Below are 27,385 nucleotides of genomic sequence, written 5' to 3'. Positions count from 1 at the left end.
GGCCCTAGTTAGGGTTTTTATGTAAGAAATTTGAAATCTCGTATTTGTATTAGCAGCTAATGTAACTTCTAGTTTTTACCTTAGATCTGGTCTATTTTTTATATAGAAGTAACCTGGGTAGCATTACGGTTTTTGTTTTCCTTAAATTATTTGTAATGGTCTGCTTAGAGTCCTTATTTCTAGTCATGGTATTTTGTTTTCTGTGGTACTTCTGACGTGTCTAGACTTTAATTCTTCAGAAACTTATAATTTGAATTTTATACATTCATTAGCCCTTTGTTCTCAGGGACCTGTGTAGAACACATAGTTTATCCATCACTGAAATTTTTGGAAAGTAGTCATATTAAGCTTTTTTCCTATCTTCATGACAAAATATATAAAGTTCAACAATTGCTCAGATTTACTTTGTTTTTATTTTTCTTGATATTGAAGTAAAAGAGATAGTGAACTCTGTTGATATCTCTGTTTCCAGAAAATAATTCCTCTGTCACCTAGGCTGGAGTGTAGTAGTTTGATCTCAGATCACTGCAGCCTCTGCCTCCAGGTTCAAGTGATTCTCATGCCTCCACCTCCCAAGTATCTGGGATTACAGGCGGGTGCCACTACACTAGCTAATTTTTTTTCTTCTTTTTCTGAGATGGAGTTTCGCTCTTGTTGCCCAGGCTGGAGTGCAATGGCACAATCTCGGCTCACCACAACCTCTGCCTCCCGGGTTCAAGCAATTCTGTTGCCTCAGCCTCCAGAGTAGCTGGTATTACAGGCATGCACCACCATGCCCCGCTAATTTTTTGTATTTTTAGTAGAGATGGGGTTTCTCCATGTTGGTCAGGTTGGTCTCTTGAACTCCCGATCTCAGGTGATTTGCCCGCCTCGGCCTCCCAAAGTGCTGGGATTATAGGCGTGAGCCACCACGCCTATGTTGAAAATAACTATTCTATTTTAACTTTGAAACTAGTAGAAGTTGGAAGTAGATATATTGTGTTTCTTTTCCATCCAAGGTTTATTTGTACCTTTTTTGTTTTCAATAATATTTTTAAGAAACCAGGATAGAAAACCAACATCAAGTTCTCTAAAATGTACCAGGAGCAGTGATGCTTGCCTGTATTTCCAGCTACTGAGGAGGCTGAGCTGGGAGGTTTGCTTGAGCCCAGGAGTTTGAATAGAGTCTGGGCAACATAGTGGGACCCTCTCTCAAAACAAGCAAAAAAAAATTTTTAATTCTTAAAATGTGATTTTTTCTTCTTATTTTCTTACTATTAATTATTTTTTAGACAGAGTCTTGCTCTGTCACTCATGCTGGAGTGCAGTGAGCAGTCTTGCTTCATTGCAGCCTCCCGGGCTCAAGTGATCCTCTCACCTCAGCCTCCCAAAGGGCTAGGATTACAGGCATGAGCCACTGCATCCGGCCTCTTGTTTTTAAATGAAAACTTTTGTTTGGCAATTACTACTTGAAACTGCTTCTTAGAATGAATACACAAAGATTATTTGGGTACTATTTTCATGATGAGTATTGTTCGGCAAATATTTTTGTTACTGCATTTAGACATTGGACTATTTTTTGCTGTATTAAGGTGTTTTTATCCTGGATGCAACTTCCGAAGAAACTGATCAAATGTGTTTTACACACACACCCCCAATAAGAATGTTTTTAAGTAGAAAAAAATTGTTGCCGGCCAGGCGCAATGGCTCACGCCTGTAATCCCAGCACTTTGGGAGGCCGAGGCAGGTAGATCACCTGAGGTAGGGAGTTTGAGACCAGCCTGGCCAACATGGTGAAGCCCCGTCTCTACTGAAAATAACAAAATTAGCTGGGAATGGTGTTTCATTCCCATAATCCCAGCTACTCTGGAGATTGAATCATGAGAAGTGCTTGAACCTGGGAGGTGCAGGCTGCAGTGAGCCGAGATCGTGCCACTGCATTCCAGCCTGGACAACCGAGTGAGTCTGACTCAAGAAAAGAAAAAAAAAAAATTACCCAGGCTTGGTGGCGTGTGCCTGTAGTCCCAGCTACTCGGGAGGCTGAGGCAGGGAGAACTGCTTTAACCCAGGAGGCGGAGGTTGCAGTGAGTCAAGAACATTCCATTGCACTCTAGCCTGGGCAACAGAGCAAGACTCTCTCTCTCAAAAAAAAAATAAAGAAAAAATGTGTTGCTCAGTGCCTTAGAACAAAAAATTTTTTGTGTGTGTTCATGGATTCATCTATTATAATAGTTCTGGATGTTATTGAAGCTATTTGATGAATTAGTGATTAAATATTCAGTTATGAACTGTTAATACCTTTGGGACTTTAAAAACAAGTTATGGAGGACTACTCTAGAACCTTAATTTGTAAAGCCTTTGTTAATTTACATAGAGAATATAGACTATGGTATTCAAAATTAACACCCCTAAATTTTTTGTAAGCCAAGATATTCTAGATAGTAAATAATATCTTGATTTTTGTTATCCCATTTAAACTGTAGAGAAATTCTGGGGAAAGCATCTAAAAATAGCTCTGTCTCTACGTTTTATAATGTTTAATGTTTTTTGAAATCCATTTTTTATCCTTTTGGCCACAAGTCTTGGTCAGATCAAGAACTTTTTAGTTTAGTTGTCTCTATGCATTCATAATGAAACATGTATAATGGTAACTGATTTAATTCAAATGTTATCTTAATACTTTTTCTAGTAGATTTTAGGAGAAGAAAAAAATTGAAGATGCTTATTTTGAATGTAGTTGTCTCCTGCAACTTTTTTTTTTTTTTTTTTTTTTGGGAGATGGAGTTTCGCTCTTGTTGCCCAGGCTGGAGTGCAATGGTGTGATCTCAGCTCACTGCAACCTCTGCTCCCCAACCCCTGGTTCAAGCAGTTCTGCCTCAGCCTCCCAAGTAGCTGAGATTACAGGCATGCACCACCATGCCTGGCTGATGTTGTATTTTTAGTAGAGACGGGGTTTCTCCGTGTTGGTCAGGCTGGTCTCAAACTCCCGGCCTCAGGTGATCCACCTGCCTCGGCCTCCCTAAGTGCTGCGATTATAGGCGTGAGCCACCACACCTGGCCCTCCTGCAACTGTTTTCATTTATGCTTTCTGCCAAGAAGCTTTAACTGTATTTGTCAAAATTACTTTTGACTAGCAGTGTATTATCATAAATGTTAAATCTTCAAGCCGGCCCAGTTGCATGTGCCTGTAGTCTCAGCTACTTAGGAGGCTTAAAATGGGAGAATCACTTGAGCCCAGAAGTTTGAGACCAGCCTGGGCAACATAGCCAGACCCTTGTCTGAAAAACAAACAAAAATATTAAATCTTCAAATTAGAAATATTCAGTAAATATGGCCGGGTGTGGTGGCTCACACCTGTAATCCCAGCATTTTGGGAGGCCAAGGCAGGTGGATCACTTGAGGTCAGGAGTTCAAGACCAGCCTAGCCAACATGGTGAAACCCCATCTCTACTAAAAATTAAAAAAATCAGCTGGGTGTCCTGGTGCGCACCTGTAGTCCCAGATACTTGGGAAGCTGAGGTGGGAGGATCACTTTAACCCGGGAGGCAGAAGTTGCAGTGAGCCAAGATCGCCCTACTGCACTCCAGCCTGGGTGACAGAACGAGTCTCTGTCTCGAAAAGAAAAAAGGAATTAGGAAATATATATATGTGTATATATATGTATGTGTGTGTATATATATGTGTATATATATATGTATGTATGTGTGTGCGTGTATATATATATATAAAAATAGAAATGTGTAGATGTGTTTTAGAGACAGGATCTCACTCTTTCGTCCAGACTAGAGGGCAGTGACAGGATCATAGCTCACTGCAGCCTTGAACTCCTTGGCTCAAGAGATCCTTCCACCTAGCCTCTGAGGTAGCTAGGACTACAGGCACATGACACCCACCACACCCAGCTAATTTTTTCACATTTTGTAGAGACGAGGTCTCTGTGTTGCGCAGGCTGGTCTTGAACTCTTGGCCTTAAGTGATATTCTTGCCTTGGCCTCCCAAAGTGTTGGAGACGAGGTCTCTGTGTTGCGCAGGCTGGTCTTGAACTCTTGGCCTTAAGTGATATTCTTGCCTTGGCCTCCCAAAGTGTTGGGATTACAGGCATGAGCCACTATGCCTGGCCAGTGAATATTTTTTATACTTACAACCTGGGCATGGTGGCTCACGCCTGTAATCCCAGGTACTCAGGAGGCTGCCGTGCTGATGTGTGAGGATCACTTGATCCCAGGAGCTTGTGATTGCAGTGAGCTGTGATTGTGCCACTGCACTGTACCTTGGGCAACAGAGCAAAACCTATATCTAATGGAAAAAAAAATTACAGCATATAGGACAGTAATTATATTTGTTTTGTGAGTGGTTTATTTACACTATATATAAAGGCTTTTAAAGAGTTTGCTGTAAGTTTGGAACTGATTTGAGGAAAAAAGAATGAGTGAACTTTTGAGAAGTCTTACTATGGGAAATCTCTGTTTGAAGTTCCCTGACTTGTTAGCAAAATGAATACCTTTTTCATATATTTTTTAAATAGATTTTAAAATACTGATTTTCTATTTAGATAAGCCATCACAAAACTCAGAAAATGAACAAAATTCTGTTACCCTGGAAGTCCTGCTTGTGAAAGTTTGCCACAAAAAAAGAAAGGTAATGTCAACAAAATGATATTGGTAGATTAAATGGAATAATTTGCTTAATTGGACATCTTTATGCATATATATTGTATTTTAAAGCTGAGTTTTAAATTTTGAAAGCTTAAGAAATGTGTTGATGGCCTAATTATAAAACTGATAACCTCTTTTGCCAACTCGCATATCTGTGTAGTTTTTCTAGTCTTTTAATAAGTGTCTGTACAAAACTTTCTCATAGGAGTCTGGAAATGGAGAAGCTATGTTTTAGCATCTGGCATAAATTCAGTTGCTGTTCTACCATTTCAATCTGTTAGCGTATTTCTTAGCTATTTGTACCCATTGACATTTTAGGTAAGGGCTAAGAGAGAGTTTTTTCCACAAGATTATCCTTTGTAACACTGCTCTCAGGCAAAGAAATTTTGTTGTCAGCATTATTAGCCATTCACTTATTAGTACATTGCTTCAAATTTTTATAAGGTGAAGTTATTTCACCATAGAAACAAGTGTTAAGATGTTTCCTGGTCAACCGATCAAAGCCAACATATGTACCTTTAGTTGCCTCAAGTCCTCGAGTGTTTCAAGAGGAGTAGGAACTGGTCTGGGTCCAGGGTCCCAGTGCTGATATTCTTCCAAGACCATAGGCCATAAGGGCCTCAATCACTGGGAGGGAGTAGACTAAGGCACCATGGAGGCAGCAGTGGAACTTTATTTTTGAAAGTTTATGTAAAGGCCGGTTGCCGTAGCTCACACCTATAATCCCAGCACTTTGGGAGGCAGAAGTGGGCAGATTGCTTGAACCCAGGAGTTAAGCATCCTGGGCAACATGGTGAAACCCTGTCTCTACCAAAAATACAAAAATGAGCTAGGCATGATGGCCTGTGCCTGTAGTCCCAGCTACTCGGGAGGATTGCTTGAGCCCAGTAAGTCGAGGCTGCAGTGAGCCATGATTGCACCACTGAGCTCCAGCCTGTGTGACAGAGTGAAACTGTCTCAAGAAAAAAAAAAAATGTATGTAAAGTTAGGAAATATCACTCCTTGCCAGGTGCTGGTGGCTCACGCCTGTAATCCCAGCACTTTGAGAGGCCAAGGTGGGCAGATCACGAGGTCAGGAGATCGAGTGGCTAACACGGTGAAATCTCGTCTCTGCTAAAAATATAAAAAATTAGCCAGGCGTGGTGATGGGCACCTGTAGTGCCAGCTACTCAGGAGGCTGAGGCAGGAGAATGGTATGAACCCGGGAGGCGGAGCTTGCAGCGAGCCAAGATCGCACAACTGCACTCCAGCCTTTATCACTTCTTACTCCTACCTAACCTCCATACACATTACAACAAGTGATGATATGAAAATCCAAGATACATTACTTAGAATAAGATATGAATATAAATATAGTCATTCTTATGTTCAAAAAAATGTATCAGGGGTAATCATTTTCCTGGAAGAATATACACAGCCAACTGCTAGTATTAGTCATCTCCGGAGCGTAAGACCTGGGGGGGTGGGTGAGAATTCATAGTTTTCACTTTATAGTCTTATAAAATAGAAATTTTTTAAGACTGTATGTATTCTATTTATTTAAAAGAAGTAGCTGCTGTAAGATACTGTCATAAAAGTCTTCTGATCCTTCCAGTTTTTCTAGTATGCATTTTCAGTGTAACTAATCATACAGTAACAGAATATTACTCAGAATATGATCATTGGTAGATAAAACCAGTTTTGTTTTTGTTTTTTTAAGGATGATGATCCTTTCTGTTAAACAACATATTTTAACTATATGGATTTACTGTTTCATAATGTTGACCATGGGATTATTAGTCATTTTTTTTATTTCTAATGGTCCTATTAGTCATTGTCATGTTAAAATAGAACATTTAAGAGATTTGATAAAAGTACATGAGTTTAACATTTTAGCATGGTTTTTTTGTTGTTGCTAAAAAGCCTTACCAGAGAGATTTAGCATGCTTTTAGTTCTAAATTTCTAATATACAACTGTTTCAGATCACTGTTAGCTAAATATTAGGTATACTGTATCATAATTTCATTATGTTGGAGAAAACCTCAATTGCTTTAATATTTGGAATATAGGTATTTCAAATGTTTATTTTTGCTTCACAGTTTGCAGAACTATGGTTAGAATTTTAACATTCCATTTGGTGATCATGGCCTATCTCCCGTGTTTCCTATAGCTGTGATTAGAAGTTTTATTATAATTCTTATTGCTTATATACAAATAAATATAAATTAATAATGTTTACCTTTGCAGGATGTAAGTTGTCCAATAAGGCAAGTTCCCACAGGTAAAAAGCAGGTGCCTTTGAATCCTGACCTCAATCAAACAAAACCCGGAAATTTCCCGTCCCTTGCAGTTTCCAGTAATGAATTTGAACCTAGTAACAGCCATATGGTGAAGTCTTACTCGTTGCTATTTAGAGTGACTCGTCCAGGAAGAAGAGAGTTTAATGGAATGATTAATGGAGAAACCAATGAAAATATTGGTAATTTTTTTTTTTACTAGATTTTATCACTGGAGACTAAGATGGTCATTGAAAATGATTGTACCAGTGTTCCTTCATGATAGTCATGGTGCTGAGTCTTAAAGCAAACAGTGAATTCACCTCCACCTCAACATTTTGTTGTGCAAATTTTCAAACATAAAGGACAATGAGAAGTATTTTATAGTGAACACCTATCTACTTACCTCTTAGATTCAACAATGAACATTTTATTATACTTGTTGTGTATTTATCCCCCTGCCCATCCCTCTTTTCTTCCAACAATTGTGAATTCATCTTTGAGGTATTCATTCAACAAACACATAGGTGCTGGGGATGATTTAATTTAATCGAAGATGATTAAAACATTCAGTCCTATCCTCCAAAGTCTCACAACCTAGTGTAGGGAAATAGACATGAAATATATCATTGCTGCAAAATGATGAGTGCCATAATACAGGTATATGTGAAGTTCAGCAGAGAAACACGTTGGAAAAAATAATCTTTGACTCTTGAAGTATTGTTTGAAGTTTTTGGGAGTTACCATGAGTGAGAAGGAGTTTGCCTAGCAAAGATAATTCTAAACAGAAACATTAGCATTTGCAAAGATGTGGGGTTAATGTTGTGATTGTTAAAAAGAACATATAGTAAAAATGCAAAATTGGAAACATGTGGTCTGTATATTATTGCAACTTTAGTGTAATTCGTACCTCATTTGGGATAAATGTAGCATGTTTTATGTTAAGGGACCATATATCATAACACATTTTTGTTCTAATATTTGATTTATGAGAAATGTTTGTTAAATTTAGATGTCAATGAAGAGCTTCCAGCCAGAAGAAAACGAAATCGTGAGGATGGGGAAAAGACATTTGTTGCACAAATGACAGTATTTGATAAAAACAGGTAATGTTGATGAACAAGTGAGGCTCCCACAATGTTCTGGAAATGTTTTCATTCTGAAGCAGAATATAATTATTTATATTGATTATTTCATTGCCTTTGTTTCTTTTTATTCTTACGGATGAAAAAACAAATTTGCAAACACTGAATTTTTGTCTGTTTCATAGAAAACAACAATTAAGGAACTATTTGCATAGATAGCTCAGTTAAACTTACTTATTTGGCGAATATTTTCTGAGTGTCTACTCTTTGCCAGACACTGTTCTAGACATTAAGAAGGCAACAAAATCCCTGCCTTCACCATGGAGCTTAACTTTTAGTGGAGGAAACAGACCACCACCCAAAAAATCAACTAATGTCACTTAGTGATGAGTGTTGTGAAGAAAAATAGAGAATAAATGGTTACTGTTTTAGAGAGATATCCTCTGGGAGGAGGTAGTATTTGAGAAGAGACTTAAATGGACTGGGCCCTACGTAAATCTTGGGGTTATGTGTTTATTAAAAATTAAGGAAGAGGAGCTGGTCATGGTGGTATGCACCTGTAGTTCCAGCTACATAGGAGGCTGAGGTGGGAGGATTGTTTGAGCCCAGGAGTTCAAGGCAGCAATGAGCTATGATCATGCCACTGTACTCTGGCCTGAGTGACAAAGTGAGATCCCATCTTTTTTTTTTTTTTTTTTTTAGGATGGTGTCTCACTCTATCACCCAGGCAGGAGTGCAGTGGCGCAATCTCTGCTCACTGCAACCCCTCTGCCACCTGGGTTTGAGCAAGTCTCCTGCTTCAGCCTCTGGAGTAGCTGGGACTACAGGTGCGTGCCACCACGCCCAGCTAATTTTTTGTATTTTCAGTAGAGACGGGTTTCACCGTGTTAGCCAGAATGGTGTCGGTCTCCTCACCTCGTGATCCGCCTGCCTTGGCCTCCCAAAGTGCTGGGATTACAGGCGTGAGCCACCATGCCTAGGCGAGACCCCATCTTTTTTAAAAAAAGAAAGAAGGCCGGGCGCAGTGGCTCACGCCTGTAATCCCAGCTCTTTGGGAGGCTGCAGCGGGTGGATCACGAGGTCAGGAGTTCGAGACCAGCCTGGCCAAGATGGTGAAACCCTGTCTCTACTAAAAATACAAAAATTAGCCGGGCACGGTGGCGTGTGCCTGTAATCCCAGCTACTCAGGAGGCTGAGGCAGGAGAATCGCTTGAACCTGGGAGGCAGAGGTTGCAGTGAGCCGAGATCACACCACTGCACTCCATCCTGGGTGACAGAGCAAGACTCTGTCTTAAAAAGAAAAGAAAAGAAAATCATGTATAATCATTGTGTACCTCTGTGCATTTGGTACAGGATAGCAAGAAACACAGACTTATTAAATATTTCTGCAATTTCTGTTTGGAAACGAAATATTTTAGTGAAAATATCACCAGTGAAAGAATGTCTGGGAAGCAAATCCAGCATTTTTTCTTTTTGGGATTGGAGAAAGAAACCTATGCCGTCATTTCTTGTACCAGGCTGCGTGCTGGTAGTTAACAGTTTATTGTCAGGTATAGGACAAAGAACCAGGGAAAGTAACTAGGCCATTCCTCCTATTGTTTATTTTTTATTTATGTATTTGTTTATTTTTGAGACGGACTCTCGCTGTGTCACCCAGGCTGGAGTTCAGTGGCATGATCTCAGCTCACTGCAACCTCTGCCCTCCTGGGTTCAAGCAATTCACCTGCCTCAGCCTCCTGAATAGCTGGGATTACAGGCACCTGCTACCATGCCCAGCTAATTTTTGTATTTTTAGTAGAGATGAGGTTTCACCATGTTGGCCAGGCTGGTCTGGAGCTCCTGACCTCACATCATCCACCTGCCTCAGCCTCCCAAAGTGCTGGGATTACAGGTGAGCCACCGTGCCCGGCCAGTGTCTTTTTAAAGTCAGAAATTTTATTGTGGATCGAAGATTTAAATGGAAAACAATAGAACCATAAATGTACTAGAAAATAGTGGTCATGTCTGTGGGGGAAACAATTAGAATGAGGCGCATTGGACTTCATCGATGCTGTTAATTGTTCTATTTTAGGCAGCATGGGGTATATTCTGTTTTCTTTTTTAATCACTGTACCTGACACATATGTTTACACATTTCTTGTAAGAAAAAGATAATGCTTTTATTTTAAAGAAAAAGTGCCAAGAAGAAACTGGGAGAATTTCCCCACAGCAGCTTATTTTGAAAATATTCACCCAGGCATGGTGGCTCACGCCTGTAATCCCAGCACTTTGGGAGGCTGAGGCAGGCGGATCACGAGGTCAAGAGATCGAGACCGTCCTGGCCAACATGGTGAAACCCCATCTCTACTAAAAATACAAAAATTAGCTGGGCCTGGTGGTGCGTGCCTGTAGTCCCAGCTACTCGGGAGGCTCAGGCAGGAGAATTGCTTGAACCCAGGAGGCGGAGGTTACAGTGAGTTGAGATCGAGCCACTGCACTCCAGCCTGGTGACAGCGAGACTCTGTCTCCAAAAAAAAAAAAAAAAAAAAAAAGAATTCAAAACTATAGGAAAGTTGAAAGAATACTAAAGTCATTTAATATCCACATACCCTTCATCTAGATTGTATCTGTTGTTAACATTTTGCCACATTTGATTTATTTATGAGGCTATATTTTATTTTTGTGCTGAACAATTTGAAAGTTTGCCTTATTCCTCATTTATAAGCTCTCTTGCATGTATCTCCTAAGAACGAAGACATTTTCTGATATAACCACCGTACCCTTATGAGGAAAATTAAAATACAAATACAATACTATCTCCCCAGTTGACCTCAATAATGTCCTTTATAATTTGTCCTGTCCCCACCCCGATTCCATAGCTAGATGTCATAGTTCTTCAGTCTCCTTCAATTTGGAATAGTCCCCCTAGCCTTTCTCCCTACCTTCTGTGACATTTTTCCCCCAGTATAGGCCTGTAGTTTTGCAGAATGTATCTCAATTAGGACTTCTATGGTGATTTCCTCTTGATTAGCTTCAGGTTAAATATTTTTGGCAGGGATTCTAATGAGTGATATGTTCTTTACGTACTACATCACAGACAAAAGGTAATATTAGGTTTGATCACTCAGTTAAGATGCTGTTCACAATATTTCTCCATTGTAACAGTACTTTTTTCCCTTTTATATAAATCAGCGTATAATTCTTATGCTAATACATGAAGCTGAGTAAATATCCATTTTCTTCCCATAGCCTTTCACCCAATAGTTTTAGCATCGATTGATTATTTTTGCTTGAATAAATTATTCCTTTGGCAGTTGGAAAATGGTAATTTTCTAACATTTCTTCCACATTTATTTGCATTTTTATATAAAGAAGAGCATTCGTTCTCTGCTCCCACTGCTTCACTTGACTAACCCTAAAAATATATATATATGTATATAGAGAGAGAGAAACAGGCAGGCATGGTGGCTGATACCTGTAACCCTAACACTTTGGGAGTCCAAGGTGGGAAGACTATTTGAGCCCAGGAGTTTGCGACCAGTTTGGGCAACATAGCAAGACCTCATTCCTAAAAAGAAAAAAAAATTTAAAAAAAAGTTACATGTAAATTTAAAAAGAAGAGCATTCCTTTCCCCAGCTTTGATATTTTAAAATCAGTATGGATTAACAAATTCTATTTATTCAATTAGTTTTAATCTATTGATACTGTTATTTTAATGCCCAAATTGTCTCGTATTTGGTCAGGAGGAGCCCTTCTAAGTAGGCTTCTGTGTCCTGTTTTGGTGCTGCTATTTTTTCCTGATTTTCTAGAATAGTAAGATATACCAGAATCACCTTCTCCTTTTTTTTTTTTGAGACGGAGTTTTGCTCCTGTTGCCCAGGCTGGAGCGCAAAGGCACCATCTCAGCTCACTGCTACCTCTGCCTCCCGGGTTCAAGCGATTCTCCTGCCTCAGCCTCCCGAGTAGCTGGGATTAAGGCATGCGCCACCATGCCTGGCTAATTTTGTATTTCTAGTAGAGACAAGGTTTCTCCCTGTTGGTCAGGCTGGTCTTGAACTCCCGACCTCAGGTGATCCTCCCACCTCAGCCTCCCAAACTGTTGGGATTACGGGCATGAGCCACTGCGCCCGGCCTACCTTCTTCTTTTCTTACCTCTGCTCTGAAGTTGTGATTTCTTCAAGGAGTCCTGATTCCTTATAGAAGAATAGTATTTTTAAGCCAAAATCTGCATGTTAGATGTGTAAAAATTGTTTTTAAAATCTCACAGAGGGCTGAGTGCAGTGGCTCACACTTGTAATCTTAGTACTTTGGAAGACCAAGGTGGGAGGATCTCTTGAGCCCAGGAGTCTGAGGCTGTAGTGAGCTATGATTGTGTCACTGCACTCTAGCCTGGCTGACAGAGCGACTGTCAAAAAAAAAAATCCAGTTAATTCCTTGAAATAATAACCAGTATTCAAAAGCCATATAGGAAAAGAACGCAAAGTTGAACAAAATAAAAATCAAAAACTTCTTCAGAAAACAAAAAAGCCACCATAACCAAAGTCAAAAATGACAAGATGGGGAGAAATTATTTTCAACTTGTCTTTCAGGTAGATGTCTGTCATTCTTGAATGTAAACAGGTCATACTAATTTTAAAAGACCACTGCCCAATAGAAGAATGGGCAAAGGAAACAATAAGAAGTTTACCAAAATAGATATATATGGTTCTTAAACAATTAAAATGACAAAACATCTGAATTAAAAGTACACTGAGATGCGTTTTTTCACTTATCAGATTGACAGAGACCAAAAAACTTGATAAAGCACTTGATCAGGCTGTGGGGGAAAAGTCTCCACATACATTACAGATAGGAGGGTGCATTGGATTGTAGGTATCAAATGTACACCCACAAAATGGAATAGTATGTATCTATGTAAAAACATAAGGAAGCTCCTTTTTGATTTAGAAATATATGAATTTATTACCTCTTTGAGTAAATAAATTAGTTTTTAAAATAGTTGAATGGCTTTGCTGATGACTATTGAAGTTGACTAAATTTAAGTAGTACAGCATAGAGAAAAGACAAAAATTCTTAAGTGTCAATCATTTGGTTTTAAGAGACTTTAGAGACAGACACCTGGATTCATTTGCTGGATCTGGCTATTTACGGTTTGATTTTAAGGCAAGTTATTTAACCTTTTCTTGCCTCAGTTTTCTCTTCTGGCAGTGGAGTAATAGTACATAGTTCATAGCATTGTTGGGAAGATTAAATGAACCATGTAAAATCTTTATAATAGTGCCTGGCACATAGTGAACACTCAATAAATGTCAGCTGTTTTTACCTAATAGAATTTCTCTAAGAGTGATGAAGAGAAGCCAGTTTCTTGATATATACAGTTAATTACTGAGCATGGTTGAAGAATGGTGTTTAGAGTAGTAGTGGTTACTAGTGTTTAAAGTATGGAAAAAATAAGTTATACATAGACACATATGTACACACACCTTAAAACTATATTGTGTGAATATATTTGAATTATTTGATTCAATTAGTATTCCATGAAGTGTTTATTGAGCACCTATATGTGCCAGGTGCCCCCAGAATTCCGTAGTTACCAGATTCGTCATTATAATAATCAGTTTACTGGTCAAGTATAAAAGTAAAGGATTCTAGTTCAAACAATTACAGTAGTTAAAGGTAACAGAATTCTTAGTGTTTCCCTAAGACAAGCATTGTAACACTATTATCCTATTTTTAAAAATATAAAGCCTGGGCTGGGCGCAGTGGTTCACGCCTGTAATCCCAGCACTTTAGGAGGCCGAGGTGGGTGGATCACGAGGGCAGGAGTTTAAGACCAGCCTGGCCAAGATGCTGAAACCCATCTCTACTAAAAATACAAAAATTAGCTGGGCATGGTGGCACGCGCCTGTAATCCCAGCTACTCGGGAGGCTGAGGCAGGAGAATCGCTTGAACCTGGGCAGCAGAGATTGTGGTGAGCGGAGATTGCACCACTGCCCTCCAGCCTGGGTTGCAACAGAGCAAGACTCCATCTCAAATAAATAAATAAATAAATAAAGCCTGTACTTACGCTTTATATTTAATGTTGACAACGTACCAGGTTTTGAGACCTCAGGCATATTATACTTTACATGTTTAGAGTTATATCTGAGTAGCTACAGTAATGAATTCCTAGTAATACAGTTTTTAGTGTACATCATTAAAATTGCTTTCATCAGGACTGGAGTGTAGCTGTATTTTTAAAATCTTGTTGGGTATGTAAGCTAGTTTATAAATTTAATAAATGGTTTTAGTATAAATCTAAAGATGTAGAATTTGTGTACTTACAGTAATAACACAGGTTACTTTAAAGTATATGTGTTTGTCTAACAGGCGCTTACAGCTTTTAGATGGGGAATATGAAGTAGCCATGCAGGAAATGGAAGAATGTCCAATAAGCAAGAAAAGAGCAACATGGGAGACTATTCTTGATGGGAAGGTATGGACTACTTAGAAGGTTGAGCACGTTATAGTTATGAACTCCCATTTTTGATTGATGTTTTCTTCCCCAAATGCTAATTCATGTTGGAAGTAGAGGCCTTTGTTTTTTATACTTTAAAAAACACAAGTAAATGATCTAGTCAGAGCATTTAATGGAAGGTATCATTCTTTTTTTTTTTTTTTTTTTGAGGGGGAGTCTTGCTCTGTTGCCCAGGCTGGAGTGCAGTGGCATGGTCTCGGCTCACTGCAACCTCCACCTCCCGGGTTCAAGCGATTCTCCTGTCTCAGCCTCCCGAGTAGCTGTGATTCTGTGATTCTGCGTGCCACCACGCCTGGCTAATTTTTTTTATTTTCAGTAGAGACGGGGTTTGACCATGTTGGCCAGGCTAGTCTGGAACTCCTGACCTTGTGATCTGCCCACCTTGGCCTCCCAAAGCGCTGGGATTACAGGCATGAGCCACTGCACCCGGCCACACGGAAGGCATCATACTTTGAGAGCCAGACTGCCTGATTCAAATGTCTGCTCCTAGCTATGTGGCGTTTGGCAAGTTACTTATCCATGTCTCAGTTTCTTCTCCTGTAACATGAGACATAGAATTGATGGATTAGATGAAATAATAAAATATTTAGTACAGTGCCTGGCATACAATAAGTGCTCAATAAATGTTAACGGCTATTTTAAATTCTATTCATTGTAATGGCAGGTAATAAGGGATGACTAGTAATACATTTATCAAGAAATCTGCAGAATTTAGATTAAGCATACTTAAGATAACTTTTAAGAGATAAAGAGGAATCCATACATTTCTTAAATAGGTAGATTCAAAACTGTAACGATGTCTTTTATTTCTAAATATGTTAGGTCAGTGTACCATCCAATGCAAAATCTCATAAGGATTTTTTTAAGCCTTAAAATTAGTTCCAAGTCAATCTAGAAGGATAAGTATTTAGTAATACTAAGGGAAATTTTAGAAAAATATTTTGAGAATTTTTACTTACCAGTTTTAGTATGATATACAATATACAGTAGTACATACCATAAAGTTAAGAGAACTTAAACCCTATGGTATAAGCATAGGAATAGACAAGCATATCATTCAAGCATATCATTCAGGCATAGTCCTGAAATAGTTTGATGTATATTTGAAATTTAGTTCATGATAAAGGTGGTGGTATAGCTATGTGAGAAAGAGAAACAGTTCATTAATTGTGACAACTCTTCTCCAGTCATCTGGAAATAATCTTAGACCTAATACATTCTGGAAGGCTCATAAACATGTAAAAATGAACATTCGTAAGCATGGAAAAAAAATAGGTGAATGTTAATATATTGCAGTGAGGAAGACCTTTCTAAGGATGATTTAAAAGTAAGAAAGCATAAAGTAAAAATTGTCGGGTTAAAATTAGTCATTTTTATACTGCAAAATATCTAAAGTTACAAACAAATTATGGAATGGGGGAAGTATCTGTAACACAAAATGCTAATATGAATACATAATATTGTGAATTATAAAACAAGAAAAAGATACGCAGTCTAATAAGAAATATGTGTCAAGGACTCTCACGCAGTTCTTAAAAAAACAAATATAGATGGCCAGCAAACTTTTAAAGCAGTACTCAACCTTATTAGTACTCAAAGGCATGCAAATGCCGAGATACTTTTGAGAGTTCGACAAAGATTAAAAGTTTGACAGTTTCTAGTGTTTTAGGGATGTGAGGACACATATACTCTCAAATAATATTTTGATGTAACAGTAAGTTGGGGCCGGGCTCAGTGGCTCATGCCTGTAATCCCAGCACTTTGGGAAGCCAAGGCGGGTGGATCACCTGAGGTTATGAGTTTGACACCAGCCTGGCCAACATGTCAAACCACATCTCTACCAAAAACACAAAAATTAACCAGGCATGGTGGCAGATGCTTGTAGTCCCAGCTACTTGGGTACTTGGGAGGCTTAGGAGTATTACTTGAACCTGGGAGGCAGAGGTTTCAGTGAGCTGAGATTTTGCCACTTCACTTTATCCGGGGAAACAGAGCAAGACTCTGTCTCAAAAAAAAAAAAAAAAAAAAAAAAGGTTGATACAGTCTTACTATAGGGCAGACTGGCAATATATATAAAGTTAAAATTGTATATATAGTCTTTAACAATTCAAATATTTTATTTTTGTCACAATGTAGTAACTTGTTAACAAAAGATGTAGGTGACAGGTTTTCTCAGCATTTTTTAAATAATGAAACGTTAGAAACATGTTAAATCTAAAAAGCGATTAGAAAGGATGATAGTTTATAAGATTTCCATATTAAATTTTTACATAACTGTATATATATATATATATATATATTTTTTTTTTTTTCCGTTTGTAAAATTTATAATAGTGGTTAACTCCAGGTGATGAGATTTCAAATAATTTTTATCTATACTGTTTGGGTTTTCTGCATGGATTTATCTTTATGATCTTTTTCATTTTAAATTTCTTGTTTTAAAGTATGTTTTTATTCATGAGACTATAAGGATTATATATATGAAGAGTTTTTGTTGTTGTTGGTTTTGTTTTTGTTTTTTTTTGTTTGTTTTGTTTTTGAGATGGAGTTTCACTCTGTCACCCAGGCTGGAGTACAGTGGCATGATCTTGGCTCACTGCAACCTCCGCCTCCCGGGTTCAAGCGATTCTCCAGCCTCAGCCTCCTGAGTAGCTGCGATCACAGGTGTGCACCACCATGCCCAGCTGATTTTCATATTTTTAGTAGAGATGGAGTTTCACCATGTTGGCCAGGCTGGTCTCGAACTCCTGACCTTGTGATCCGCCCGCCTCGGCCTCCCAAAGTACTGGGATTACAGGCATGAGCGACCGTGCCCGGCCTGGCCTTTTTTTTGTTTGTTTCTGTTGAGATGGAGTCTCGCTCTGTCACCCAGAGGTGGAGTGCAATGGCGCAGTCTCAGTTCACTGCAACCTCTGCCTCCTGGGTTCAAGCAATTCTCTTGCCTCAGCCTCCTGAATAGTTGAGATTACTGGCATGCGCCACCACGCCTGGGGGTTTCACCATGTTGTCTTGGCTGGTCTCAAACTCCTGACCTAAGGTTTTCCACCCACTTCGGCATCCCAAAGTGCTGGGATTACAGGTGTGAGCTACTGTGCCCGGCCTATCTGGAAGCTCTTAACCCTGTAAAATGGGCATCCTTTTAAGTCAGAGCATATAGATTTACTTCTTTTTAAAAGTTCTGAAATTTTTTGTTTTGTTTTGTTTTGTTTGGGTTCCTTAATTGACTAAACCAGTGCTGGTCTAATAGATAATTGGGTTATTTGATTTTTTTTAATCTTGTCAAAAATGTTAATAGTGATTATACTTGAACCTGTATCAAGTATTTTATAAGATAAATTCCTGTGGACTGCTGTGTCCAAACTAGTCTCTGAACACACTTTTACTACATTCTAGTCTTAAGTAGTTTTTTGTTTTGTTTTGTTTTGTTTTGTTTTTTGAGATGGAGTCTTGCTCTGTCTCCAGGCTGGAGTGCAATGGTGCAATTTCGGCTCACTGCAACCTCTGCCTTTCGAGTTCAAGTGATTCTCCTGCCTCAGCCTCCCAAGTAGCTGGGATTACAGGCCCCAGCCACCATGCCCAGCTAATTTTTTGTATTTTAGTAGAGACAGGGTTTCACCATGTTGTCCAGGATGGTCTCGAACTCCTGACCTCACGATCTGCCCTCCTCGGCCTCCCAAAGTGCTGGGATTACAGGCGTGTGCCATTGCGCCCGGTCCTCTAGTCTAAATAGTTTTAAGAGGATTACTTTGTAATAATGATATAGAAGGAGTTTAGGCCTCTGTGGCAGTAAAATAAATTGAAGCTCATTGAAGACTACTTGATCTCTCCTATATTTGAATAGGAAAGTAAAAATCAGAAGCAAGTAGAACAACTGAGATACTCTAGTAGTAAGGCAATACTGATCTATACAAAGGTTTTTTTTGTTTTTTTTTGTTTTGTGATCTTTGAAGGACAAGGAAGAAATGATAAACATTTCAAAAAGGACTTGGTAATTGCATGAGAAACGACAGGATAGGAGTCAAATATAATTCCAAAATTTTTAGCTTAGGGTCACTAGTAGAATGATAATGACAAGAACAAAAATAACGTGAGAAGGAAAGTGTTTTAGAAGAAAAGATACTGGATACACTTCTAAACATGTTTTAGTTCAAGGTGACATTGAGATCAACTGGCAATGTCCAAGAGGCAATTGGAGATATGAGTTTACAGTTCAAGTGTAAGGATAAGAATGCAGAACCAATTTGGGATCATCAGCTTAATAGGTAAATTCTTGAGGATGGGTGAGTGATTCGGTCAGATGGCTAAAAGTTAGCTATTTTCAATAGCTCAGTGTTGTAAAATCAAAGAAGAGAAGCACTGGCAGTCATTGTCAGTGAAACTGAGAGAAGTCAAAGAAAATTACTAATTGAAAAGCTGTTCAATTTACAAAAAAAAAAGTAATTGGTCACCTAAGAGCAAAGGTTGCATGCTGGTGGGCTTTGGGTACCACAATTTTATTTTTAAGACATTTCAAGGCCAGGCGTGGTGGCTCATGCCTGTAACCCCAGCACTTTGGGAGGCCGAGGCAGGCGAATCACCTGAGGTCAGGAGTTCAAGACCAGCCTGGCCAAGATGGTGAAACCCCGTCTCTACTAAAAACACACACACAAAAAATTAGCTGGGCGTGACGGCAGGTGCCTGTAATCCCAGCTACTTAGGAGGCTGAGACAGGAGAATTGCTTGAACCTGGGAGGGGGAGGTTGCAGTGAGCTGAGACCATGCAAGTTGCACACTAGCCTGGGCGACAAGAGTGAAACTCCATCTCAAAAAAAAAAAAAGACATTTGAACTGGTTAGCAACAACCTAAATGGGAAATTTTCCCATGAAAACTTTGATTTCTGACCTATTTGGAAAAATCTGAAAATCTGTCTGTGTTGGACGAGTGTTTTCACATGGCAACAATTCACCTGTTGCTGATCAGTGGTCGCCTCTTTTAGACAGCTTGTGCTCTCCAGTTCAAGTTCTACAGTGTCTGGTCCATACTTTTACTTTGTTTGCCTAGCCGTCTCAGTCAGCATTTGGATTTTCAAGACAAATCTATTAAGGCAAATCCACATTGACTTATAATGAATTTTTTTTTAATTTCTGCAATTTATTTGAATTCATTATCTGAGTCTCCAGTCTTTGCATGTTTTTTATTTTTTAGAGGCTGCCTCCATTCGAAACATTTTCTCAGGGACCTACGTTGCAGTTCACTCTTCGCTGGACAGGAGAGACCAATGATAAATCTACGGCTCCTATTGCCAAACCTCTTGCCACTAGAAATTCAGAGAGTCTCCATCAGGAAAACAAGCCTGGTTCAGTTAAACCTACTCAAACTATTGGTAAGAAAACATTGCAATCAAAATAATAAAATAATGGTTTGCAGAGTTAGGTCTTGTGCTTTAGATTAATTCATTTGTGTTTTGCTTTATGTGATTCTTCTTTTTTTTTTTTTTTTGAGATGGAGTCTTGCTCTGTTGCCCAGGCAGGAGTGCAGTAGCGTGATTTCGGCTCACTGCAACCTCTGCCTTGTGGGTTCAGACGATTCTCCTGACTCAGCCTCCGGAGTAGCTGTGACTACAGGCGCATGCCACCACACCTGGCTAATTTTTTGTAGTTTTAGTAGAGACAGGGTTGGCCGAGCGCAGTGGCTCACACCTGTAATCCCAGCATTTGGGAGACCGAGGCGGGCGGACCACAAGGTCAGGAGATGGAGATCATCCTGGCTAACACGGTGAAACACCGTCCCTGCTAAAAATACAAAAAAATTTAGCCAGGTGTGGTGGTGGGCACCTGTAGTCCCAGCTACTTGGGAGGCTGAGGCATGAGAATGGCGTGAACCCAGAAGGTGGAGGTTGCAGCCGAGATTGCACCACTGCACTCCAGCCTGGGAGACAGAGCAATACTCCATCTCAAAAAAAATAAATAAAACTAAGTCAATAAATTAAAAAAGTAGAGACGAGGTTTCACCATGTTAGCCAGGATGGTCTCCATCTTCTGACCTCATGATCTGCCCGCCTCAGTCTCTCAAAGTGCTGGGATTACAGGTGAGAGCCACCTCTGCTGGCCTCTATGTGATTAGTCTTTCAGAATATTATTTGGCTTATTGGGTAGGTTATGAATCATGGTAAATTAGGGTTCTCCTATATTAAGTGTAAAGTCTTGTGTTGAAGTAGTAGTAAAAATTCTTTATCCAGAACCTTTGTGCCAAGGGTGCCTAGAAATTTGAATTGAAAAAAAAAATTGAAGCGTGATATGGTACATAGTATAGATATCATATATAACATCTTGAAGTGGGGTCCTCATGTTAAGTTAGAGCAAGTTTTTCCACTAAACAAATTTGCCAGAAACTTACAAGAAAACTATTGGTTTTCAGATTAGCTTTTAAGATTTTGGAATCACAACTACAAAGAGCTTTGGAACTAAGTTGTTTTTTTTTGTTTTTTTTTTTGAGACGAAGTCTCACTCTGTTGCCCAGACTGGAGTGCAGTGGCATAATCTCGGCTCACTGCAAGCTCTGCCTCCCTGGTTCATGCCATTCTCCTGCCTCAGCCTCCTGAGTAGCTGGGATTACAGGCGCCTGCCACCACGACCAGCTAATTTTTTTTTTTTTTTGTATTTTTAGTAGAGACGGGGTTTCACCTTGTTAGCCAGGATGGTCTCGATCTCCTGACCTTGTGATCCGCCCGCCTTGGCCTCCCAAAGTGCTGGGATTACAGGCACAAGCCACTGTGCCCAGCCCAGGAACTATGTTTTTTATAACTCACATATAAGTTTTTCTGTTTGTTTGTTTTGTTTGTTGTTTTCTTTTTTGAGATGGAGTCTCGCTGTCTCGCCCAGGCTGGAGTGCAGTGGTGCGATCTCAGCTCACTGCAAGCTCCACCTCCTGGGTTCATGCCAATTTCCTGCCTCAGCCTCCCGAGTAGCTGGGACTACAGGCGCCGGCCACCATGCCCGGCTAATTTTTTTTTTTTTTTGTATTTTTAGTAGAGATGGGGTTTCACCGTGTTAGCCAGGATAGTCTCAATCTCCTGACCTCATGGTCTGCCTGCCTCGGCCTCCCAAAGTGCTGAGATTACAGGCGTGACCCACCAGGCCCAGACTAATTTTTTTTGTATTTTTAGTAGAGATGGGGTTTCACCGTGTTAGCCAGGATGGTCTCGATCTCCTGACGTCGTGCTCTGCTCGCCTGGGCCTCCCAAAGTGCTGGGAATTATAGGTGTGAGCCACCGCGCCCAGGCTGCAGTGCAGTGACGTGATCTCGGCTCAGCACAACCTCCGCCTCCCGGTTTGAAGCAATTCTCCTGCCTCAGCCTCCTGAGTAGCTGAGATTACAGGCACACACCACCATGCCTGGCTAATTTTTGTATTTTTAGTAGAGACAGGGTTTCATCATGTTGGCCAGGCTTGTCTCAAACTACTGATCTCAGGAGATCCACCCATCTCGGCCTCCCAAAGTACTGGGATTACAGGCATGAGCCATCGCGCCCAGCCAGTTTTTAAGAGGAAAAAACATTTACAAATAGAGTTAACTTTCTGCTGAGTTTAAGGCCCAAGTTGCAGTGTTCTATCATTTTTATTTTACTTTTTTTTTTTGAGACAGGGTTTCTCTCTCTCACCCTGGCTGGAGTGCAGTGGTGCCATCTCACTCACTGAAACCACCGCCTCCCAGGCTCAAGCGATCCTCCCACCTTAGCCCTCCATATAGATGGGACTACAGGCTCGTGCCACCACGCCCTGTTAATTTTTGTATTTTTCGGTAGAGATGGGATTTTGCCATCACCTATGCTGGTCTCAAACTCCTGAGCTCAAGCAATCTACCTACCTTAGCATCCCAAAGTACTGGGACTACAGGCTTGAGCCATTGCGCCTGGCCAAGTTCTGTCATTTTTGTGTCTGTCCAGTAGGTACATTGTCCTTGACCTGAGAGAGCACTCATGTGTCTTTATCTGCCTGTTTAAAGAAGGCAGAAGGCGTAAGTTGTCCTCCTTGACCACTCATGTACACTCATTGTGTGCAGGTGACAGTAATGGTCAGATTAAAGAGATATAAGAAATGGGGCCGGGCGCAGTGGCTGACATCTGTAATTCCAGCACTTTGGGAGACCAGGGTGGGTGGATTGCTTGAAGCCCAGGAGTTCAAGACCAGCCTGGGCAACATAGTGACACCCTGTCGCTTATAAAAAATATAAATAAAATAAGAAATGGCTTGTGTCAGGGGAAAGGTTTTGCAAGTAAACTGTAGTATGGGCACTTCTCAGAATACTCAGAAGCCAGTGAAATAGGTAAAAGGTTGCATCAAAACTAAGAAAAAGTTCTATACAAATTATACCTAATTGTTAATTATGTAAGGAAATATAAATACCTTTTTTTCTTCTTATATCTGAAAGGAAATATACCAGAATCATTTGTCACTGTCTTTTTAGATTTGAAATAATTATTTTTTTTGGAGACGGAGTCTTGCTCCGTCACCCAGGCTGGAGTGCAATGGCGAAACCTCAGCTCACTGCACCCTCTGCCTCCCGGGTTCAAGCAATTCTCCTGCGTCAGCTTCCCAAGTAGCTGGGACTACAGGTGTGTGCCACCATGCCTGGCTAGTTTTTTTTCATAGAGATGGGGTTTCACCATGTTAGCCAGGCTGGTCTCAAACTTCTGACCTCAGGCAGTCTGCCCACCTCGGCCTCCCAAAGTGCTGGGATTACAGACATGAGCCACCGTGCCCAGCCTGAAATAATTTTAATATAATAAGTATAACTTACTTTCTGATAAACCAACACTTAGTGCCTGCTCACACCTGGGATCTGAGAATACAAACACCAATTAAAACCACACTCTGGGCTGGGCACGGTGACTCATATCTGTAATCCTGGCACTTTTGGAGGCCGAGATGAGCAGATTGCCCGAACTCAGGAGTTCAAGACCAGCCTGGGCAATATGGTGAAACCCTGTCTCTACTAAAATACAAAAAATCAGCCAGGTGTGGTGGCGGGTGCCTGTAATCCCAGCTACTCAGGAGGCTGAGGCGCGAGAATTGCTTGAACCCAGGAGGTGGAGGTTGCAGTGAGCTGAGATTGCGCCACTGCACACCAGCCTAGTCACCAAAGTGAATCTGTCTCAACAACAACAAAAAAACACGTTCTGACTTCAGAGTGCTTAAAACAGCATGGTAATGACATATAATTACTTGGAGTTACTTTTATAATTGTTTAGGACATAGGAGGTGGTTTTTTGTTTTTGTTTCTGTTTTCCTTTTTTTGACAGAGTCTTCCTCAGTCGCCCAGGCTGGAGTGAAGTGGCGCGATCTCAGCTCACTGCAAGCTCTGCCTCCCAGATTCACGCCATTCTCCTGCCTCAGCCTCCCGAGTAGCTGGGACTACAGGTGCCCGCCACCATGCCCAGCTAATTTTTTTGTATTTTTAATAGAGATGGGGTTTCACTTTGTTAGCCAGGATGGTCTTGATCTCCTGACCTCGTGATCCACCCGCCTCGGCCTCCCAAAGCGCTGGGATTACAGGTGTGAGCCACCGCGCCCGGCCCTGTTTTTGTTTTTTGAGACGGAGTTTTGCTCTTGTCATCCAGGCGGAAGTGCAGTGGTGTGGTCTTGGCTCACTGCAACCTCCGCCTCCCGGGTTCAAGCAATTCTGCTTCCGCCTCCTGAGTAGCTGGGATTGCAGGTGCCCGCCACCACGCCCTGCTAATTTTTTATATTTTTAATTAGAGATGGGGTTTTGCCACGTTGGGCAGGCTGGTCTCTAACTCCTGACCTCGTAATCCTCCTGCCTTGGCCTCCCAATGTGCTGGGATTACAGGCGTGAGCCACCGCGCCCGGCCAGAGGTGCTTTTTAAGGAAAAAAATAAGTCCTGCCAATAGACCTTAACATCAGATTAGGGATGCTGAATTATGGGTATTTTTCCTGCAATCATCAGTTGAGGGAGATAACAGAAATGTATTTAAATACCACAAGTAGAATTCTGTGAAACCTTTAATATTTAATAGTTTTTGTGAGGTATGTTATTTTGCTTTTCAAAAGCAATGTTTTTATTGAATATAAAAGTGTATGTTTTCAGCTGTTAAAGAATCATTGACTACAGATCTACAAACAAGAAAAGAAAAGGATACTCCAAATGAAAACCGACAAAAATTAAGAATATTTTATCAGGTAAACATAGCTGACCCTTCTTAAAGTAATTATGAAATGTATTTGTTTTTTGTATGTCAAACATGAAAATTTTTTGTTCATTTTTATTTTATTGATTTATTTATTTGAGACAGGATCTCACTTTTTTGCCCAGGCTGGAGTGCAGTGGTGCAGTCTTGGCTCACTGCAACCTCTGCCTCCTGGGTTCAACCGGATTCTCATGCCTCAGCCTCACGAGTAACTAATTACAAGCACATGCCACCACTCCTGGCTAATTTTTGTAGTTTTTGTGGAGACGAGGTTTTACCATGTTGCCCAGGCGTGTCTTGAGCTCCAAGCGATACATTTGACAGTGTCTGCCTTGGCCTCCCAAAATGCTGGGATTAACAGGCGTGAGTGACCTCGCGTCACTGGGCATATTTAATTAAAGAGAATATCTCTAATTTGATTTTCCGCTTAAATTTTTTAAACTATTTTTAGAAGTGATATTTAAACAAAATATCTTGTTATGCGTAAATTGGAGATTTGCTTTTTTTTTTTTAATTGTTTTTAGTTTCTCTATAACAACAATACAAGGCAACAAACTGAAGCAAGAGATGACCTGCATTGCCCTTGGTGTACTCTGAACTGCCGCAAACTTTATAGTTTACTCAAGCATCTTAAACTCTGCCATAGCAGATTTATCTTCAACTATGTTGTGAGTAATTTTTCATATTTTCTCAATTTGTGTTAAGAAATCTCTTGTACCCCATAAATATATACATCTATGTACCCACAAAAATTTTTTAAATTAAAAAAGGGAAAAAATATGCATTAAGTACAAGATAGCATGACTTTCAAAAATTGTACTTTGTATAAAAATAACAAATTTCTGTATTTGATAGATTGCCGTATATATGGATTACAGTGAATGATTCAGAGTTGACATATATTTGGAATTATAATTAATGTTTGTGTAGTGTCTCTAATTGACTCACAAAATCCTCAACCAACTCTTTGAATTAAATGATAATTTTCTTATTCTTGCTCAACCAAGAAATAATTTGTACAAAGTCACCAAGCAATAAATGACATAGTTAAGATTTTAACACATTTTGTTGACCCCAGGTCTTCTGACTGCCTGTTTACCATGCTAGTGTGCCTGGCCTATTTTAGTTTTCTAAATATTAAGAGCCCACAAATTCTTTAATTAAATTGGAGGGATATTTAGGATAGGATACTTAATATTTTTTTTTTGACATTTTTGTTGCAGTATCATCCAAAAGGTGCTAGGATAGATGTTTCTATCAATGAGTGTTATGATGGCTCCTATGCAGGAAATCCTCAGGATATTCATCGCCAACCTGGATTTGCTTTTAGTCGCAACGGACCAGTTAAGAGAACACCTATCACACATATTCTTGTGTGCAGGTAGGTAAAAAGGGCATATAACAAAAGTTTAAGCTCTGATTTTTACTGATGTTGGAGGAACAAAGGAGCCAGATGAAGCTACTAGTTAATTAGATGGAAATTATTATTTTTCAGTATTAGGTGTCTATGGGGTTGTTAACTACTTTATAACACTTGATAGCTCCTATTTCTACAGAGAAGTTTTCTCACTTTTCCTTTGAACTTTATACTTAAGTTTTAATGATGTTAATGTCACTACTGCTGCAGTGGTTTGGGATTAAAGAATTCTGTCAGAAGTTTCTGGATAATTGGTTGAACCTGGGAGGTCGAGGTTGCAGTGAACCGAGGTTGTGCCATTGCACTCCGGCCTGGGCAACAAGAGCGAAACTTCGTCTCAAATAATAATAATAGTAATAAAAAAATTACAAAGAGGGAATTTTTAATCTTGGTAAAACTGAAAAAATTTTTAAGGCAGGTGTATGCATATGTAACCAGTGTTACGGCTTTTCTGCTTTGTGAATATACATGAGTTAGAATACACAGTTTTGACATGTAGGATTTTATATGCATATTCCTATCTGAATGTGCCCTAACTAGCACTTCATTTCTTTTTCCTCCTTTTTAACTGTAACTTTTCACACCCAGAAAGACAGTTTGTGTTTGAATTAATATGTAATAGGTTTGATTTACATTATGTACCGAAAGAAAATAACTAGTGGGGGTGTGCCTCTAATACTATTGTTTTATGGTTAGTTTTATAAAATGGTGATGTTGCAGATTATCACAGATCTCAACTCCTAGTCGTGAGGTTAGATGGTATACATGTAGAGGCCATAAATCAACATTTATTTCTTTTCATTAGGCCAAAACGAACAAAAGCAAGCATGTCTGAATTTCTTGAATCTGAAGATGGGGAAGTAGAACAGCAAAGAACATATAGTAGTGGCCACAATCGTCTGTATTTCCATAGTGATACCTGCTTACCTCTCCGTCCACAAGAAATGGAAGTAGATAGTGAAGATGAAAAGGATCCTGAATGGCTAAGAGAAAAAACCATTACAGTAATTATTATTATCTTTATTGGCAATTATCTTGGAATATTATTTTGTTTTGAAAATTGCTTACTATGAACTAGACTTTTAGTGTTAAGGAACTTTTTTTAAAAAAAAAAGGAATCCGGAAATTTACAGGTTTTAAAATTATGTCACTTTAAAAGTTAACCAAGTTAGGCTGGTGGCGGTCGCTCACACCTGTAATCCTAGCACTTTGCGAGGCAGGCACATTGCCTGAGTTCAGGAGTTCAAGACCAGTCTGGACAGCATGGTGAAACCCGGTCTCTACTAAAAATACAAAAAATTAGCCAG

The 27,385-nt window shown here is 39.8% G+C and overlaps 1 protein-coding gene across 5 annotated transcripts in view; it reads left to right on the top strand.

Annotated features, from left to right (window-relative positions):
* Window positions 1-27,385, top strand: part of LOC103785028 (polycomb protein SUZ12) — a 115,981-nt gene that overhangs the window by 31,619 nt on the left and 56,977 nt on the right. For all 5 annotated transcript variants that reach the window (XM_063599130.1, XM_034943240.3, XM_063599128.1 and 2 more), the window contains 9 exons: window positions 4,532-4,617; window positions 6,862-7,093; window positions 7,903-7,996; window positions 14,326-14,431; window positions 19,659-19,836; window positions 24,562-24,653; window positions 25,186-25,329; window positions 25,885-26,042; window positions 26,884-27,082. In XM_063599130.1, coding sequence (XP_063455200.1) covers window positions 4,532-4,617; window positions 6,862-7,093; window positions 7,903-7,996; window positions 14,326-14,431; window positions 19,659-19,836; window positions 24,562-24,653; window positions 25,186-25,329; window positions 25,885-26,042; window positions 26,884-27,082 — 1,289 coding nt within the window. The remainder of the gene's footprint in view (window positions 1-4,531; window positions 4,618-6,861; window positions 7,094-7,902; window positions 7,997-14,325; window positions 14,432-19,658; window positions 19,837-24,561; window positions 24,654-25,185; window positions 25,330-25,884; window positions 26,043-26,883; window positions 27,083-27,385) is intronic.

This window comes from Pan paniscus, chromosome 19, assembly GCF_029289425.2.
Source record: "Pan paniscus chromosome 19, NHGRI_mPanPan1-v2.0_pri, whole genome shotgun sequence".
Lineage (NCBI taxonomy): Eukaryota > Metazoa > Chordata > Mammalia > Primates > Hominidae > Pan > Pan paniscus.
Note: the sequence above shows the minus strand (reverse complement) of the source record. Positions and strands in the feature narration are given on the sequence as shown.